Below are 16,125 nucleotides of genomic sequence, written 5' to 3'. Positions count from 1 at the left end.
GGATAGCGGAGTGAGGGGGTATGGGGAGAAGGCAGGAACGGGGTACTGATTGATAGTGATCAGCCATGATCGCATTGAATGGCGGTGCTGGCTCGAAGGGCTGAATGGCCTACTCCTGCACCTATTGTCTATTGTCTATTGTCTATAAGTAACTGCATTGTATCTAATAGATTTGACAGTGGTGCAGAGGTAGAGTTGCTGCCTTACAGCGCTTGCAGCACCAGAGACGCGGGTTCGATCCAGACTACGGGTACTGTCTGAATGGGGTTTGTACGTTCTCCGTGGCCGCGTGGGTTTTCGCCGAGACCTTCAATTACCTCCCACGCTCCAAAGACGTACAGGTTTGTAGGTTAATTGGCTTGGGTTTGTATATTCGTTCTAAGTGTAAATTGACCCTAATGTGTGTAGGACAGTGTTAATGCGTAGGGATCATTGGTCGGCGCAAACTCAGTGGGCTGAAGGGCCTGCTTCCACGCTGTATTTCTAAACTAAACTAAATTTAAATTCAGGCTATGTTGATCTGACAGAATACAAGGTTGAATGCAGAACTTCACTTCCAGACCGACCTTCAAAACCATACACGACATGCAATGATTGTGATCTCTTGGTATAAAATACCAATTATACAGTGCCATAATTCATTGTGGCTTCTTCCCACTATCACTGAAGTCAGTAATAACAGTAAAGGAGATTTTCATGGGGCAGCATGGACTAATGAGGTACTGTTTGGTTCCAGCTAATTACAGTATTCATCAATAATTCGGGTGAGGGAACCAAATGCAATACGTCTATGTTCGCCAACACCAGAAAAATTGTAGTATTGAGAGGCTCGAGGATATCAGGAAATCAGTCACAAACTCATGATCTCCGAATTTTTGCAATTGTATACTGGTCTTCTCATAGTTTAGTGTAGATTTTAGTTTTGAGATACAGAATGGAAACAAGCCCTTTGGCCGAATGTGTCCATGCCAGCAATGAGTCCAACAATCACCCTTACGCTGCACGTTTGGGGCAATTTTACAGAGGCCAATTAACCTAGAAATCTGTACTTCTTTGGATTGTGGGAGGAAACTGGAGCACCCAGTGAAAACCCATGCTGTCACAGGGAAATTGTGCAAACTCCATACAGACAGCACCTGTAAACAGGATCGAACCCAGATCTCTGGTGCTGTGAGGCAGCAACTTTACCACTGCACCACTGGGCCATCCAGAGGTGGTCCAGTTTCAAAACATTTTGATTTGATCCAATGCATTTTCTACAACTTCTATTATACAATCATATAATGTTCCTGACATAAAGCAATACATTTGATTTGCTCTGGCATCTCAACCACAAATTGTACAAATTATTGTTACAAGTTAAATTATTGATGAGAATGCATCTAATTTTTACAAAGCACATTCTGGCATTTAGATACTTGAACAACGCCAAATGCTAAAATAACATACATAAGCAATATACAAATGGAATTCAAGTGCACCAGACCACAAATTGTTCAAAGTACCTTGCAATGCTTTAGTGCCTCTTTATATTCTTTATTTCTAATAGCTTCCCTTGCATTTTTCAATGTAGCCTTAATATCTTTACTGGACATTTCCCTATAAAATGGAAAAGACAACAACAAATGTAAGTTCACCAATCTCTTTTTCAATTTCATAACTGAATTTAACAACATGACTACTTTGGAAGTGTTAGCAAGAAAATTAAGACATTATTGGTAGTATGGGAGAGATATGCCCTGGTATGCCAAACTGTGTCAGACTGTGCATCAAAAGCACACCGATTGCTTTCCTTAATATGTGTGGCACACACAGCAATTATTTTCTGCAGTTAACTCTGTTGACAAGTTAATGCTCAGTGAGCAGCTACAAAGATAAATGAAAATTTGATCTGCATTGAGACCAAACTGCAGCAAACAATTTTTTAATATGACAAACCTCAAGGTTTTATAGTCTGATGTTTGGGGTGAGAGGAAATTCAATTTCAGAATAATGTTTAAAAACATTGAAAAGGTCATAAAGAGAGATACAAAGCTAAGTTCAACAAATAAAACTAAACATAATATTTTCAAACCATGTTTATGTTTCAGTCCTGATAAAAGGGCATTAATTCCAAAACATGTTTTCTCACCATAGATATTGCCTGAATTGTTGAGTGTTTACAATGTTTATGTTAAGTTAAAATGAAAATAAATATAGTCTGTGAATCAACACCTAACTTGCAGAGAAATGAGTTAAAGCCTATTCCGATAGGTGGCACCTTTGAATCTAAATAAATATACACAATTTCTTGACACATTTCAAAGAATAGGCAGACATTCTCCTATTCCTCCTGGTATTTAACATTCCTCCTGGAAATAATTCAGATAAAGTTGCTATTCATCTCACTTACTTTGTGTAAAACACTGCAAATTGGCTGAAATATTCAGTTACATAGCAGTCATTTCAAAACCTGCCCTTTCGGATCTATCCTTGTTAGTCTTGTAGTTCTGTTAGTGTCTAACTCAACATTGACTGTTGTCTGAAGAAGGGTCTCGACCCGAACCGTCACTCATTCCTTCTTTCAAGAGATGCTGCATGGCCCGCTGGGTTACTCCAGCATTTTGTGTCTATCTTCAATTTAAATCAGCATCTGCACATTAACTGTTGTTTCAAAGAGTCGGAGTTATGCAGCGTGGAAACAGGCCCTTCGGCCCAACTTGCCCACACCGACCAACATGTCCCATCTACGCTAGTCCCACCTGCCTGCGTTTGGCCCATATCCGTCTAAACCTGTCCAATCCATGTACCTGTCTAAATATTTATTAAATGTTGCAAAGGTGCCTGCCTCAACTACCTCCTCCAGCAGCTCATTCCATACACCTACCACCCTTTGTGTGAAAAAGTTACCCCTCAGGTTCCTACCAAATCTTTCCCCCCTCACCTTAAATCTATGTCCTCTGGTTCTCGGTTCTTATACACCTCCAGAAGATCACCCTTCATCCTCCTGCACTCCAATGAATAAAGTCCTCGTCCTATAGCTCAGGCCCTCAAGTCCTAGTAACATCCTAGTAAACCTTCTCTGCTCCCTTTCCTGCTTGACAACATCCTTCATATAGCATGGTGCCCAGAACTGAACACAATACTCCAAATGCCGCCTCACCAACGTCTTATATAACTGCAACATGACCTCCCAACTTCTATACTTAATACTCTGACTGATGAAGGCCAATATGCCAGAAGACTTTTGACCACCCTAACTGCTAAAAGATAACCCTAAATGGTTTCTTTACAAATGCTGATGTATCATTTTGTGATGATTGGTACTTTTTTTAAATTCACCTTCAATTCTCTAACATGGTCATTTTATTCCATATGACTCAATTGCAACTAGACAGTAGCACACTTGACAAATCAGAAAATCACACTCCAGAGACTTGAGCACAATATACAGATCAACACTCTAGTGCAGCCACATGGCATCAGAACCGATTGGACGAGGCGTCTTACTGAAATTCATTCTGTTCTCGTGGAAGATCACAATGCACTCTTTTGGGGGAAAAAAGAAAGAGATATGTTTGTCCCTATATTGATAAAAGATTATACAGTCATTATTTAGTTGCTGTCTGTTAAAACTTTCTATGAGCAATTTGATTTTTTTTTTACACAGTGCATGGTACCAGGGAGAAAGCAAGAATAGGGTATTGAATTTGGATCATCAGTCAAGATCACATTGAAACATAAGTAGGGGGTAACTTAGAGTGGCCAATAAACCCATGAGCCCACATCTATGGGGTGTAGGTGGAAACCGCAGTGCTCAAAGAGGCACATGAAGTCCCGGGAGCATGTGCAGACCCCATGCAGACTGCCGGGAGATTAGGATTGAATCAGCGACTTTGCCGCTGAGAGGCAGTGGCTACACTAGTGCCACAATGCAAATGTATTAAATGCTATTAAACACATAGCTTAAACCCACTATTTTTGAATGATTATTCTTGAAGCATTTATTAGGAAGGCATCGCTATGGTTGTGCCACTTCTGTCATCCTTTATTTGATGGCCATGGTATACCCTGTTTAAACACACTTTCTATTAATATACGCCTCAAGGCACCAAGTTAATTGACACAACCAATTTGTCCAAAGGATATGGTCTCCCTTTGCATCCCAGACGTGGTGCACTGTACTACAGATTGAGACTGTACTCTTCTTGCTTAGGGAGTGGAGGTAGACAGGTTGACATTCGCCCCCAGAGTCCTTTTCTTGCATGAAGATTGTTGGTGAGGTGCAGGACTTCACCAAGAAATCCAGAAGGATATAATGCATGGGATCCAGAGTGTGAAAGCAAATTAAACACAAAACTGACTTGGATTTTAGAAGCAGAGGATGGTTAAGAGGGGTAGCTTGACCAGCTTGAAAACTGTGACCATCCCGGGTTCAAGAATAGCTTCTTCCCAGCAACATCAGGCTCTTGAACGTTACACAACACAGACCCGAGCAATTATGAAGTTCTATGCATCTTGTCTTGGTTTCATGACAGACTTTTTGGACGAGTATTAGTCATAGAGTGATAGTGTGGAAACAAGCCCTTTGGCCCAACTTGCCCACACCGGCCAACATGTCCCAGTGACACTAGTTCCACCTGCCTGCATTTGGTCCATATCCCTCCAAACTTGTCCTATCCATATACCTGTCCAAATGTTTCTTAAACGTTGCAATAACACCTGCCTCAACTACCTCCTCTGGCAGCTCATTTCATACACCCACCACCCTTTGTGTGAAAAAATTACCCCACAGATTCCTATTAAATCGTTTCCCCTTCACCTTAAACCTATGTCCTCTGGTCCACGATTCCCCACTCTGAGCAAGAGACTGTGCATCTACCCGATCTATTCTATAAATTTATTAAATTTTGTGTGATTATTTTGTTTATCTGGGTTTATTACATTTATGGGATTGTTAAGCTGCTGCAAGTAAGAATTTCAACGTTGTTGATGTATATGACAATGAAACGCACAACCTGACTCTCAAATATAGCAAAGATAGACACAAATTGCTTGAGTAACAGCGAGTCAGGCAGCATCTCTGGAGAATAATAGGTGAATTTTCAGGTGGGAACCCTTCCTTAGACTGTGTGCAGTTCTGGTCGCCACGCTAGGAGAATATGATTAAACTAAAGAGGGTGAAGCAAATAATTCACAAGAATTTTGCTTGGATTTGTGGGATTGTGTGGAGGAAAGACTGGCTACAATTTAACTATTTTTCCTACAGTGCGGTTGAGCGGTGACATCATAGAGATCTGTAAAATTATGAAGAGGATAGATAGGAAAGATAGTAATTTTCCCAGTGTAGAGGCTTTTGAAACTAGACAACATAAGCTTAGGTTGAAAGGGGTAAAGTTTTAGAGGACCTGAAAGTAACTTTTCCCACGAAGGGTGATGGGTGTACAGAGCAAGCTGCCAGAGCAGGGAGTCAAGGCAAGTACAATGTTTAAATGACATTGAGGCAGATACATAGATAGGAAAGGTTTAGGGGATATCAGCCAAACAGGGACTGCATTAATCAACAATTGGTGACACCACTGTAGCAGGCAGAATCATGAATAACAAGACAGAGTACAGGAAGAAATTAGACAACTTAGTGATATGGTATCAGGGCAAACATCTCTCCCTCAATGTCAGCAAGACAAAGGAAACACGATGGAATACATGCCACAATCAGCATCAATGGTGCTGAAGCGGAAATGGTTGAAAGCTTTAATTTCTTTTTTGGCATTAATATTACCAATGATCTGTCAAAGACCAACCACATTGATGCACAGCCAAGGCAGCACATCAAACCCTCCACTTCCCGAATAGTGCGGAAATTCAGCATGTCTCCAGCAACTTTTACAAACTTCTACAGATACACCATAAAAGTATACTGTCAGGCTGCATCATAGCTTGGTTTTGGAACAGCTCTTAACAAGACCTCAAGAAATTGAACTGAGTTGTAGATGTAGCTCAATCCATCATACAGACAAGACTTCCCATTGACTTCATCTATCTGCCTCAGAAATGCACCAAACATAATCAGACACTTGTCCTTGAAACTACACACCACCAGATTGAGGACCAACTTCTTTCCCTGTTATCTGGCATCAGAACAGTCCTTCGATAGGCTAGGGTACCTCCAATTCACCTGTACCACATTGAGGACATTGGTCTTTGTCAATGGAAATGATGGATTACAACACATTACAATGCTGAGAACTATATTCTGTACACTGTATCTTCCCCCTTTGCTTCTCCCTATTATATTTGCCTTGAGAATCTTTATATATGGTATATCTGATCTGTTTGGATAGCATGCAAAACAAAGCTTTTCACTGTACATGACAATAATAGACCTAAACAATATGGATGAGTTGGGCCAAAATAACCGGTTAGCGTGCTGTGTAACTATGAAATCTATGAATGATGGAGCAGACTCAAAGGGCCAAATGTTCCTCTTTCTAATTTCTATTTAGTGAATACCAAATATCATCTCACTGCATAGGGAAAAAGATTGTCAATTCTTTGGCGAGTTATTTTAACCCCTCAGGTTACAAATTGCCCTGCCCCTGACAACTACTGCTCGTTAACTCTTCTATCAAAACACCCTTCACCATTACCTTTGAATTTTTCCCTTCACTTGTAGACCAGCCCGCCCTCCCCCCCTCAAGTTAATGAACGCTAACTAAACCTCAAAGCACCAAATGACAGCTTTACTGACACCCCTGTGGTTGCAGGGGAAAGTGCTCGGGGATGGGGTGGTTTGGGTAGGAAGGGACGAGTGGACCAGGGAGTTACCGAGGGAACGGTCACTGGATGTCCAGTCACTCTACACTTCTATCCCCCACAAGGATGGTCTTGAAGCCCTCCGTTTCTTCCTCGACCGTAGAACTAGCCAATCCCCATCGACCAACACTCTCCTCCGCCCAGCAGAGCTGGTTCTTACCCTTAACAACTTCTCCTTTAACTCCTCCCACTTCCTCCAAACCAGAGGCGTAGCTATGGGCACTCGCATGGGCCCTAGCTATGCCTGCCTCTTTGTCGGGTACGTCAAACAATCCCTGTTCCGGACGAACACTGGCCCCATCCCCGAACTCTACCTCCGCTACATCGACGACTGCATTGGTGCTACCTCTTGTACCCATGCAGAACTCACTGACTTCATACACTTCACTTCCAATTTCCATCCTGCTCTTAAATATACTTGGACTATCTCTGACATCTCCCTCCCGTTTCTGGACCTCACCATCTCCATCACAGGAGACAGACTAGTGACTGACATCTACTATAAACCCACTGACTCGCACAGCTATCTGGACTACACTTCTTCCCACCCTGTCTCCTGCAAAAAGTCTATCCCCTACTCCCAATTCCTCTGTCTACGCCGCATCTGCGCCCGGGATGAGGTGTTTCACACTAGGGCATCAGAGATGTCCTCATTCTTCAGGAAACGGGGCTTCCCCTCTTCCATTATAGATGAGGCTCTCACTAGGGCCTCTTGTACATCCCGCAGCTCCGCTCTTGCTCCTCCTCCCCCCATTCGTAACAAGTCAAGTCAAGTCAAGTCAATTTATTTGTATAGCACATTTAAAAACAACCCACGTTGACCAAAGTGCTGCACATCTGACCAGGAAAAAAAAGAAACATACAGTGGCAGGCAGCCAAACACAACGGCGCGGCCATCTTGAACAAAATGTTAATTCAATCACCCACAGTCCAACAATAAAAGCACTAAACAGGCACCCAAAATTACCCAACCCCAAAAACCCCCCAAAACACAGTCCAACAATAAAAGCATTAAATAGGCATTCAAATCACACACCCCAAAACCCCCAAAAACACAGTCCAACAATAAAAGCATCAAACAGGCACTCAAACCACCCAACCCCAAAAACACATTAGGGACAATTTACAATTTTACCTAAGCCAATTAACCAGGACAGAATCCCCCTCGTTCTCACCTTCCACCCCATCAGACAGCATATCCAACAAATCATCCACCAACATTTCCATCACCTACAACGGGACCCCACTACTGGCCACATCTTCCCATCCCCTCCCCTTTCTGCGTTCCGCAGAGACCATTCCCTCGGTAACTCCCTGGTCCACTCGTCCCTTCCTACCCAAACCACCCCATCCCCGACCACTTTCCCCTGCAACCGCAGGAGAAGCAACACCTGTCCCTTTACCTCCCCCCTCAACTTCATCCAAGGACCCAAATAGTCTTTCCAGGTGAGACAGAGTTTCACCTGCACCTCCTCCAACCTCATCTATTGTATCCGCTGCTCTAGATGTCAACTTCTTTACATCGGCGAAACCAAACACAGGCTTGGCAATCGTTTCGCTCAACACCTTCGCTCAGTCCGCCTTAACCAACCTGATCTCCCGGTGGCTGAGCACTTCAACTCCCCCTCCCACTCCCAGTCTGACCTTTCTGTCATGGGCCTCCTCCAGTGCCATAGTGAGGCCCACCGGAAATTGGAGGAACAGCACCTCATATTTCACTTGGGCAGTTTGCAGCCCAGCGGTATGAACATTGACTTCTCCAACTTTAGATAGTTCCTCTGTCCCTCTCTTCCCCTGCCCCTTCCCAGTTCTCCCTCTATCTTCCTGTCTCCACCTATATCCTTCCTTTGTCCCGCCCCCCTTGACATCAGTCTGAAGAAGGGTCTCGACCCGAAACGTCACATATTCCTTCTCTCCTGAGATGCTGCCTGACCTGCTGAGTTACTCCAGCATTTTGTGAAATAAATACCTTCGATTTGTACAAGCATCTGCAGTTATTTTCTTACATTGATTAGTACAGGTGTCAGGGGTTATGGGGAGAAGGCAGGATAGGGTTGATCGGGGAAGATAGATCAGCCATGATTGCATGGCAGAGTAGACCTGATGGGCCGAATGACCTAATTCTGTTCCTACAACTTATTAACTTATGACTAGGTGATGTTTCAGGTCAAGACCCTTCTTCAGATTTGGTTTGAGGAAGGGTCTCGACCCGAACGTCACCTATTCCTTCTCTCCAGAGTAGAGATGCTGCCTGACCCGCTGAGTTACTCCAGCATTTTATGTCACCTATTCCTTTTCTCCAGAGATGCTGCTTGACCCCCTGAATTACTCTAGCTTTTTGTCTCTCTCTTCGGTTTTAACCAGTATCTGCAGTTCCTTCCGATACAATATAGGTAGACACTTTCTCAGGTCGACTCCGTGCAAACCCAGCAGCTCACCCAAATGCTCACTCCCGGCCGGTCGCCTCCTCGCCACAGGCACATCAAGCCCAGCGTCCTCCACGCATGAACTCACGTGACCACTCTGGGAGCAGGGGTCACATTCAGCTCAGTCCTCACTTGAATTTTTACTAAAATAATAGGTTACACCAACACCTTGTAAAAATGAGCAAAAGTACCCCATTTTCCGTTTCCCTGATTTAGATTATTTTTTGTTGTTGAGGGATTGTCAGATGGATCGTCACGTGACCGTGGTCAGGTGGAGGGCTGATGGGATTTGTAGTTCCAGTTGCGCGGCGGCGCTCGCCTGTCTTGTCATGGTCGGTTCAAACCGTTCCGTCCCAACCGCCTCCGTGCGCCTGTGGCTCCTCTTGACAGCTCTCGGTGTGGGGAGCCGGCAGAGCCATGTTGCGGCGTCCCGGAGGCAAACAGGGGAGCAGCAGACGCCCATCCCCAGACCCAACATTGTGCTAGTGACTTGTGATTCACTGGTAAGCAAAGTTTTTGGTAGGATTTAGCAGAATTGTTGAGTGTTCAGCACAAATAAGAAAGTTGCGAGTTGTCATTTATGAGCAGATCAGGCTGTGGACTAAACGGACGAAATACAGGAGTTTGTGGCTTGTTTATGAACTTGCTTCGTATTGAGCAGGCTGAACTGGCAAGGCAACAATTTATTCAGATGTGCTGGAAGGAACTGCAGATGCTGGTTTACATCGAAGATAGCATCTTCGATAAGATTATCGATTATCATATTATCATAGATAAGATAACTTATTGGTAACTGATAACTTGATAACATCATGAATGGAGCAAAGGTGATGATACAATGCGTGATACAATGGGATTATAAAACAAAGTTAGGTGTCTTCAATTTCTGAACTGATTATTAGAAGGAATTTTTAAATATATATATATGCTAAAGTTGTATTCTTGCTGGGAAGAGTGTGTTGGGGAATTCTCCTTATCCAAATTCTTTCCAAAGAAGCCTTTTAAGCGGACTCTAGTAAACTCTACATTGTTATGTATCTACGTTTTCCAAAAAGCTTATGCCAAAGTTCCAAGTTAACCCTGATTGCTAACATTCTTGCTGAAATGTCTCCTTTTGAATCATAAGGTTTTGGATTCAACCTTCTCCCACAAACCTTGTCTATATAATCTACTATTAACCACAAGGTTAATTCCTGGGATGGAGGGACTGTCATATGAGAAAAGATTCGCTAGACTAGGCTTGTATTCACTGGAGTTTAGAAGGATGAGAGGGGATCTTATAGAGACATATACAATTATAAAGGGACTGGATAAGCTAGATCCAGGAAAGATGTTCCCAATGTTGGGAGAGTCCAGAACCAGGGGACACAGTCTAAGAATAAAGGAGAGGCCAATTAAAACTCAGGTGAGAAGAAACCTTTTCACCCAGAGAGTTGTGAATTTGTGGAATTCTCTGCCACAGAAGGCAGTGGAGGCCAATTCACTGGATGAATTTAAAAGAGAGTTAGATAGAGCTCGAGGGGCTAGTGGAATCAAGGGATATGGGGAGAAGGCAGGCACAAGTTACTGATTGTAGATGAGCAGCCATGATCTCAATGAATGGCGGTGCTGGCTCGTAGGGCCAATCTATGTTTCTAATTGTCAGCAATTACCAGTTTTTGCAAGGGTTTTTCAAAAAGTCTATGTGGCCATAAAAGACCTTTTGGTGTTATTTATTGAAGAAGTGCTGGAAACACTTCTCACAGAATTCTCAAAAACATTTTTTTCGTCAGCCATTGAAAACTGATGATCTGCTCATTTATAATCGTCACAAAATTACCACTGCTTTTCTCATCATTAGGGTACTCAGGGAAGTGGCTCTAGAAATAGTGGATGCATTGGTGATCATTTTCCAATGTTCAATAGATTCAGGATCAGTTCCTGTGGATTGGAGGATAGCTAATGTTATCCCACTTTTCAAGAAAGGAGCGAGAGAAAAAACGGGGAATTACAGACCAGTTAGCCTGACATCGGTGGTGGGGAAGATGCTGGATTAAATTATTAAAGAGGTAATAACGGTGCATTTGGATAGCAGTAAAAGGATAAGTCCAAGTCAGCATGGATTTATGAAAGAGAAATCATGCTTGACTAATCTTCTGGAATTTTTTGAGGATGTGACAAGTAAAATGGATGAAAGAGAGCCAGTGGATGTAGTGTATCTAGACTTTCAGAAAGCCTTTCTGAAGGTCCCACACGGGAGATTGGTGAGCAAAATTAGAGCACGGTATTGGGGGTAGGGTGTTGACATGGATAGAAAATTGGTTGGCAGACAGGAAGCAAAGAGTAGGAGTAAACGGGTCCTTTTCAGAATGGCAGGCAGTGGCGAGTGGAGTGCCGCAAGGCTCGGTGTTGGGGCCGCAACTGTTTACCATATATATTAATGATTTCGAAGAGGGAATTCGAAGCAACACAAGCATGTTTGCGGATGACACAAAGGTGGGTGGCAGTGTGAACTGTGAAGAGGATGTTAGGAGGTGGCAGGGTGACCTGGACAGGTTGAGTGAGTGACCAGAAGCGTGGCAGATGCAGTATAATATAGATAAATGTGAGGTTATCCACTTTGGCAGCAAAAATAAGGAGGCAGATTATTATCTCAATGGTGTTCGGTTAGGTAAGGGGGAAGTGCAGCGAGACCTGGGTGTCCTTGTACACCAGCCACTGAATGTGGGCGTGCAGGTACAGCAGGCAGTGAAGAAAGCGAATGGCATGTTGGCCTTCATAACAAGAGGATTTCAGTATAGGAGTAAAGAAGTTCTTCTGCAGTTGTATAGGCCCCTGGTAAGACCACATCTGGAGTATTGTGTACAGTTTTGGTGTACTAATTTGAGGAAGGACATCCTTCCTCATTATTTGAGGCAGTGCAGCATAGGTTCACGAGATTGATCCCTGGGCTGGTGGGACGGTCATTTGAGGAAAGATTGAAAAGATAAGGCTTGTATTCACTGGAGTTTAGAAGGATGAGAGGGTATCTTATAGAAATATAAAATTATAAAAGGATAAGGGGACTAGAGGTAAAAGAGCCATTAGGAGGCAGTGATCACAACATGATAAGTTTTACTCTGCAAATGGAAAGGCAGAAGGGAAAATCGGAAGTGTCGGTATTACAGTATAGCAAAGGGGATTACAGAGGCATGAGGCGGGAGCTGGCCAAAATTGATTGGAAGGAGGCCCTAGCAGGGAAGACGGTAGAACAGCAATGGCAGGTATTCCTGGGAATAATGCAGAGGTTGCAGGATCAATTTATTCCAAAGAGGTGGAAAGACTCTAAGGGGAGTAAGAGACACCTGTGGCTGACGAGGGAAGTCAGGGACAGCATAAAAATTAAGGAGAGGAAGTATAACATAGCAAAGAAGAATGGGAAGACAGAGGATTGGGACTCTTTTAAAGAGCAACAAAAGTTAACTAAAAAGGCAATACGGGGAGAAAAGATGAGGTACGAGGGTAAACTAGCCAATAATATAAAGGAGGATAGCAAAAGTTTTTTTAGGTACGTGAAGAGGAAAAAAATAGTCAAGGCAAATGTGGGTCCCTTGAAGACAGAAGCAGGGGAATTTATTATGGGGAACAAAGAAATGGCAGACGAGTTAAACCGTTACTTTGGATCTGTCTTCACTGAGGAAGATACACACAATCTCCCAAATGTTCTAGGGGCCGGAGAACCTAGGGTGATGGAGGAACTGAAGGAAATCCACATTAGGCAGGAAATGGTTTTGGGTAGACTGATGGGACTGAAGGCTGATAAATCCCCAGGGCCTGATGGTCTGCATCCCAGAGTACTTAAGGAGGTGGCTCTAGAAATAGTGGAAGCATTGGAGATCATTTTTCAATGTTCTATAGATTCAGGATCAGTTCCTGTGGATTGGAGGATAGCAAATGTTATCCCACTTTTTAAGAAAGGAGGGAGAGAGAAAACGGGGAATTATAGACCAGTTAGTCTGACATCAGTGGTGGGGAAGATGCTGGAGTCAATTATAAAAGACGAAATTGCTGAGCATTTGGATAGCAGTAACGGGATCATTCCGAGTCAGCATGGATTTACGAAGGGGAAATCATGCTTGACAAATCTACTGGAATTTTTTGAGGATGTAACTAGGAAAATTGACAAGGGAGAGTCAGTGGATGTGGTGTACCTCGACTTTCAGAAAGCCTTCGACAAGGTCCCACATAGGAGATTAGTGGGCAAAATTAGGGCACATGGTATTGGGGGTAGGGTACTGACATGGATAGAAAATTGGTTGACAGACAGAAAGCAAAGAGTGGGGATAAATGGGTCCCTTTCGGAATGGCAGGCAGTGACCAGTGGGGTACCGCAAGGTTCGGTGCTGGGACCCCAGCTATTTACGATATACATTAAAGACTTAGACGAAGGGATTAAAAGTACCATTAGCAAATTTGCAGATGATACTAAGTTGGGGGGTAGTGTGAATTGTGAGGAAGATGCAATAAGGCTGCAGGGTGACTTGGACAGGTTGTGTGAGTGGGCGGATACATGGCAGATGCAGTTTAATGTAGATAAGTGTGAGGTTATTCACTTTGGAAGTAAGAATAGAAAGGCAGATTATTATCTGAATGGTGTCAAGTTAGGAGGAGGGGGAGTTCAACGAGATCTGGGTGTCCTAGTGCATCAGTCAATGAAAGGAAGCATGCAGGTACAGCAGGCAGTGAAGAAAGCCAATGGAATGTTGGCCTTCGTAACAAGAGGAGTTGAGTATAGGAGCAAAGAGGTCCTTCTACAGTTGTACCGGGCCCTGGTGAGACCGCACCTGGAGTACTGTGTGCAGTTTTGGTCTCCAAATTTGAGGAAGGATATTCTTGCTATGGAGGGCGTGCAGCGTAGGTTCACTAGGTTAATTCCCGGAATGGCGGGACTGTCGTATGTTGAAAGGCTGGAGCGATTGGGCTTGTATACACTGGAATTTAGAAGGATGAGGGGGGATCTTATTGAAACATATAAGATAATTAGGGGATTGGACACATTAGAGGCAGATAACATGTTCCCAATGTTAGGGGAGTCCAGAACAAGGGGCCACAGTTTGAGAATAAGGGGTAGGCCATTTAGAACGGAGATGAGGAAGAACTTTTTCAGTCAGAGGGTGGTGAAGGTGTGGAATTCTCTGCCTCAGAAGGCAGTGGAGGCCAGTTCGTTGGATGCTTTCAAGAGAGAGCTGGATAGAGCTCTTGAGGATAGCGGAGTGAGGGGGTATGGGGAGAAGGCAGGAACGGGGTACTGATTGAGTGATCAGCCATGATCGCATTGAATGGCGGTGCTGGCTCGAAGGGCTGAATGGCCTACTCCTGCACCTATTGTCTATTGTCTATTGTCTATTGACTGGACAAGCTAGATGCAGGAATTTTTTTCCCAATGTTGGGCGAGTCCAGAACCAAGGGCCGCAGTCTTAGAATAAAGGGGAGGCCATTTAAAACTGAGGTGAGAAGGAACTTTTTCACCCAGAGAGTTGTGAATTTGTGGAATTCTCTGCCACAGAGGGCAGTGGAGGCCAAATCACTGGATGGATTTAAGAGAGAGTTAGATAGAGCTCTAGGGGCTAGTGGAATCAAGGGATATGGGGAGAAGGCAGGCACGGGTTATGGATTGTGGACGATCAGCCATGATCACAATGAATGGCGGTGCTGACTCGAAGGGCCAAATGGCCTCCTCCTGCACCTATTTTCTATGTTTCTATTACAACAGCAATTGTACATCTAAACTTGATTTTGCAATGTTGTGACCATGAAAGAAATTGTACAAATAAAACCCTCGCCTATCACTTGTCAGGCTTTGTCCTGCCCCCACCTCACTTCCAGCTTTCTTACCCCTTCTCCCCCCCCCCCCCCAATCAGTGATAAGAAGGCTCATGATTCAAAACATCACCAAACCATGTTCTCCAGAGATGCTGCCTGACCCGTGGAGTTATTTTGGCACTTTTGTAAACCAGCATCAGCAGTTCCTTGTTTCTACATTGTACAAAATGGAAGTTGGTTCTTTGTTATCAGAAGTAGAGACAAAGTGAATGAAATATCTGACTATCGGATCTTTTGACTCTAAATTATAGTCCTTGGCATTCAGCAATTTCATATAACCACCCTTTCCAGTTTGTGCCAGAATCACCTAATACCGATGAAAGGCTATAAACTTGTAATGTAATTTCAGTTTTTCCTTATCTTCATATATGTTACCTGACTCTCTGAGTCTTACTACAACACACAAGGAGGCCAGTGATTCATGCTGACTGCCAGCAAAGCAATTCCATCAATCCCATTTTCTCATTTATTTCCCTGTAATTTAAAATTAGGCACATGGTCATCAACTCTTCCCTGATTCTTATCAAATTATCTATATGAAGGTTGTGTGTGTGTGCTTACTTAATCAACACATATATATGTGGAGTGCTGTAATAGATAGGGTACAACACTGGACCTCCTCTTGACGAACGAGGTAGGGTAAGTGTCTGAAGTGTATGTGGATAGCATTTTGGGACCAGTGACCATAATTATATTAGTAGGAAAAGGTAGGAATTCCTTCTCTTTCCTTCTCTCAGAGATGCTGTCTGACCCGCTGAGTTACTCCAGCATTTTGTGATACCTATAATTATATTAGTATTTCTAATTACAAAATTCTATCACCACACAATTACCAATGTCACCTTCAGCCATTTTGATTAATCCCATGTGGTATTGAAAATTTATACCCCACAACTCCATAAGAGTCCGATGCTTACATAGAGTCATGGTGTTATACAACCTGAAAACAGGCCCTTCAGACCAGCTCATTTATGCTGACCAAGAGGACTTCCTGAGATCATTCCATTTGCCTGCATTTGGCCCATATCCCTCTCAACCTTTCCTGTCCATGTACCTGTAGAAA

The 16,125-nt window shown here is 43.5% G+C and overlaps 2 protein-coding genes across 5 annotated transcripts in view; one reads left to right on the top strand and one right to left on the bottom strand.

Annotated features, from left to right (window-relative positions):
• skic3 (SKI3 subunit of superkiller complex) overlaps nt 1–9,313 on the bottom strand; it is a 99,867-nt gene extending 90,554 nt beyond the window's left edge. For 2 of the 3 annotated variants that reach the window (XM_078396483.1, XM_078396484.1), the window contains exons 1-2: nt 9,234–9,313; nt 1,506–1,599 (exon numbers count right to left, since the gene is read on the bottom strand). In XM_078396483.1, the coding sequence (XP_078252609.1) occupies nt 1,506–1,595 (90 nt within the window). In that variant the 5' untranslated portion in view covers nt 1,596–1,599; nt 9,234–9,313. Of the gene's footprint in view, nt 1–1,505; nt 1,600–9,233 lie in introns of those variants that run through there. The other variant, XM_078396485.1, reaches the window with a different exon arrangement.
• A 219-nt stretch (nt 9,314–9,532) lies between these two features.
• Nucleotides 9,533–16,125, top strand: part of arsk (arylsulfatase family, member K) — a 29,638-nt gene continuing 23,045 nt past the window's right edge. For both annotated transcript variants that reach the window (XM_078396482.1, XM_078396481.1), the window contains exon 1: nt 9,533–9,724. In XM_078396482.1, coding sequence (XP_078252608.1) covers nt 9,551–9,724 — 174 coding nt within the window. In that variant the 5' untranslated portion in view covers nt 9,533–9,550. The remainder of the gene's footprint in view (nt 9,725–16,125) is intronic.

This window comes from Rhinoraja longicauda, chromosome 3 (genome assembly GCF_053455715.1).
Source record: "Rhinoraja longicauda isolate Sanriku21f chromosome 3, sRhiLon1.1, whole genome shotgun sequence".
Classification (NCBI taxonomy): Eukaryota; Metazoa; Chordata; class Chondrichthyes; order Rajiformes; family Arhynchobatidae; genus Rhinoraja; species Rhinoraja longicauda.
This window is presented reverse-complemented; position numbering and strand designations above follow the sequence as displayed.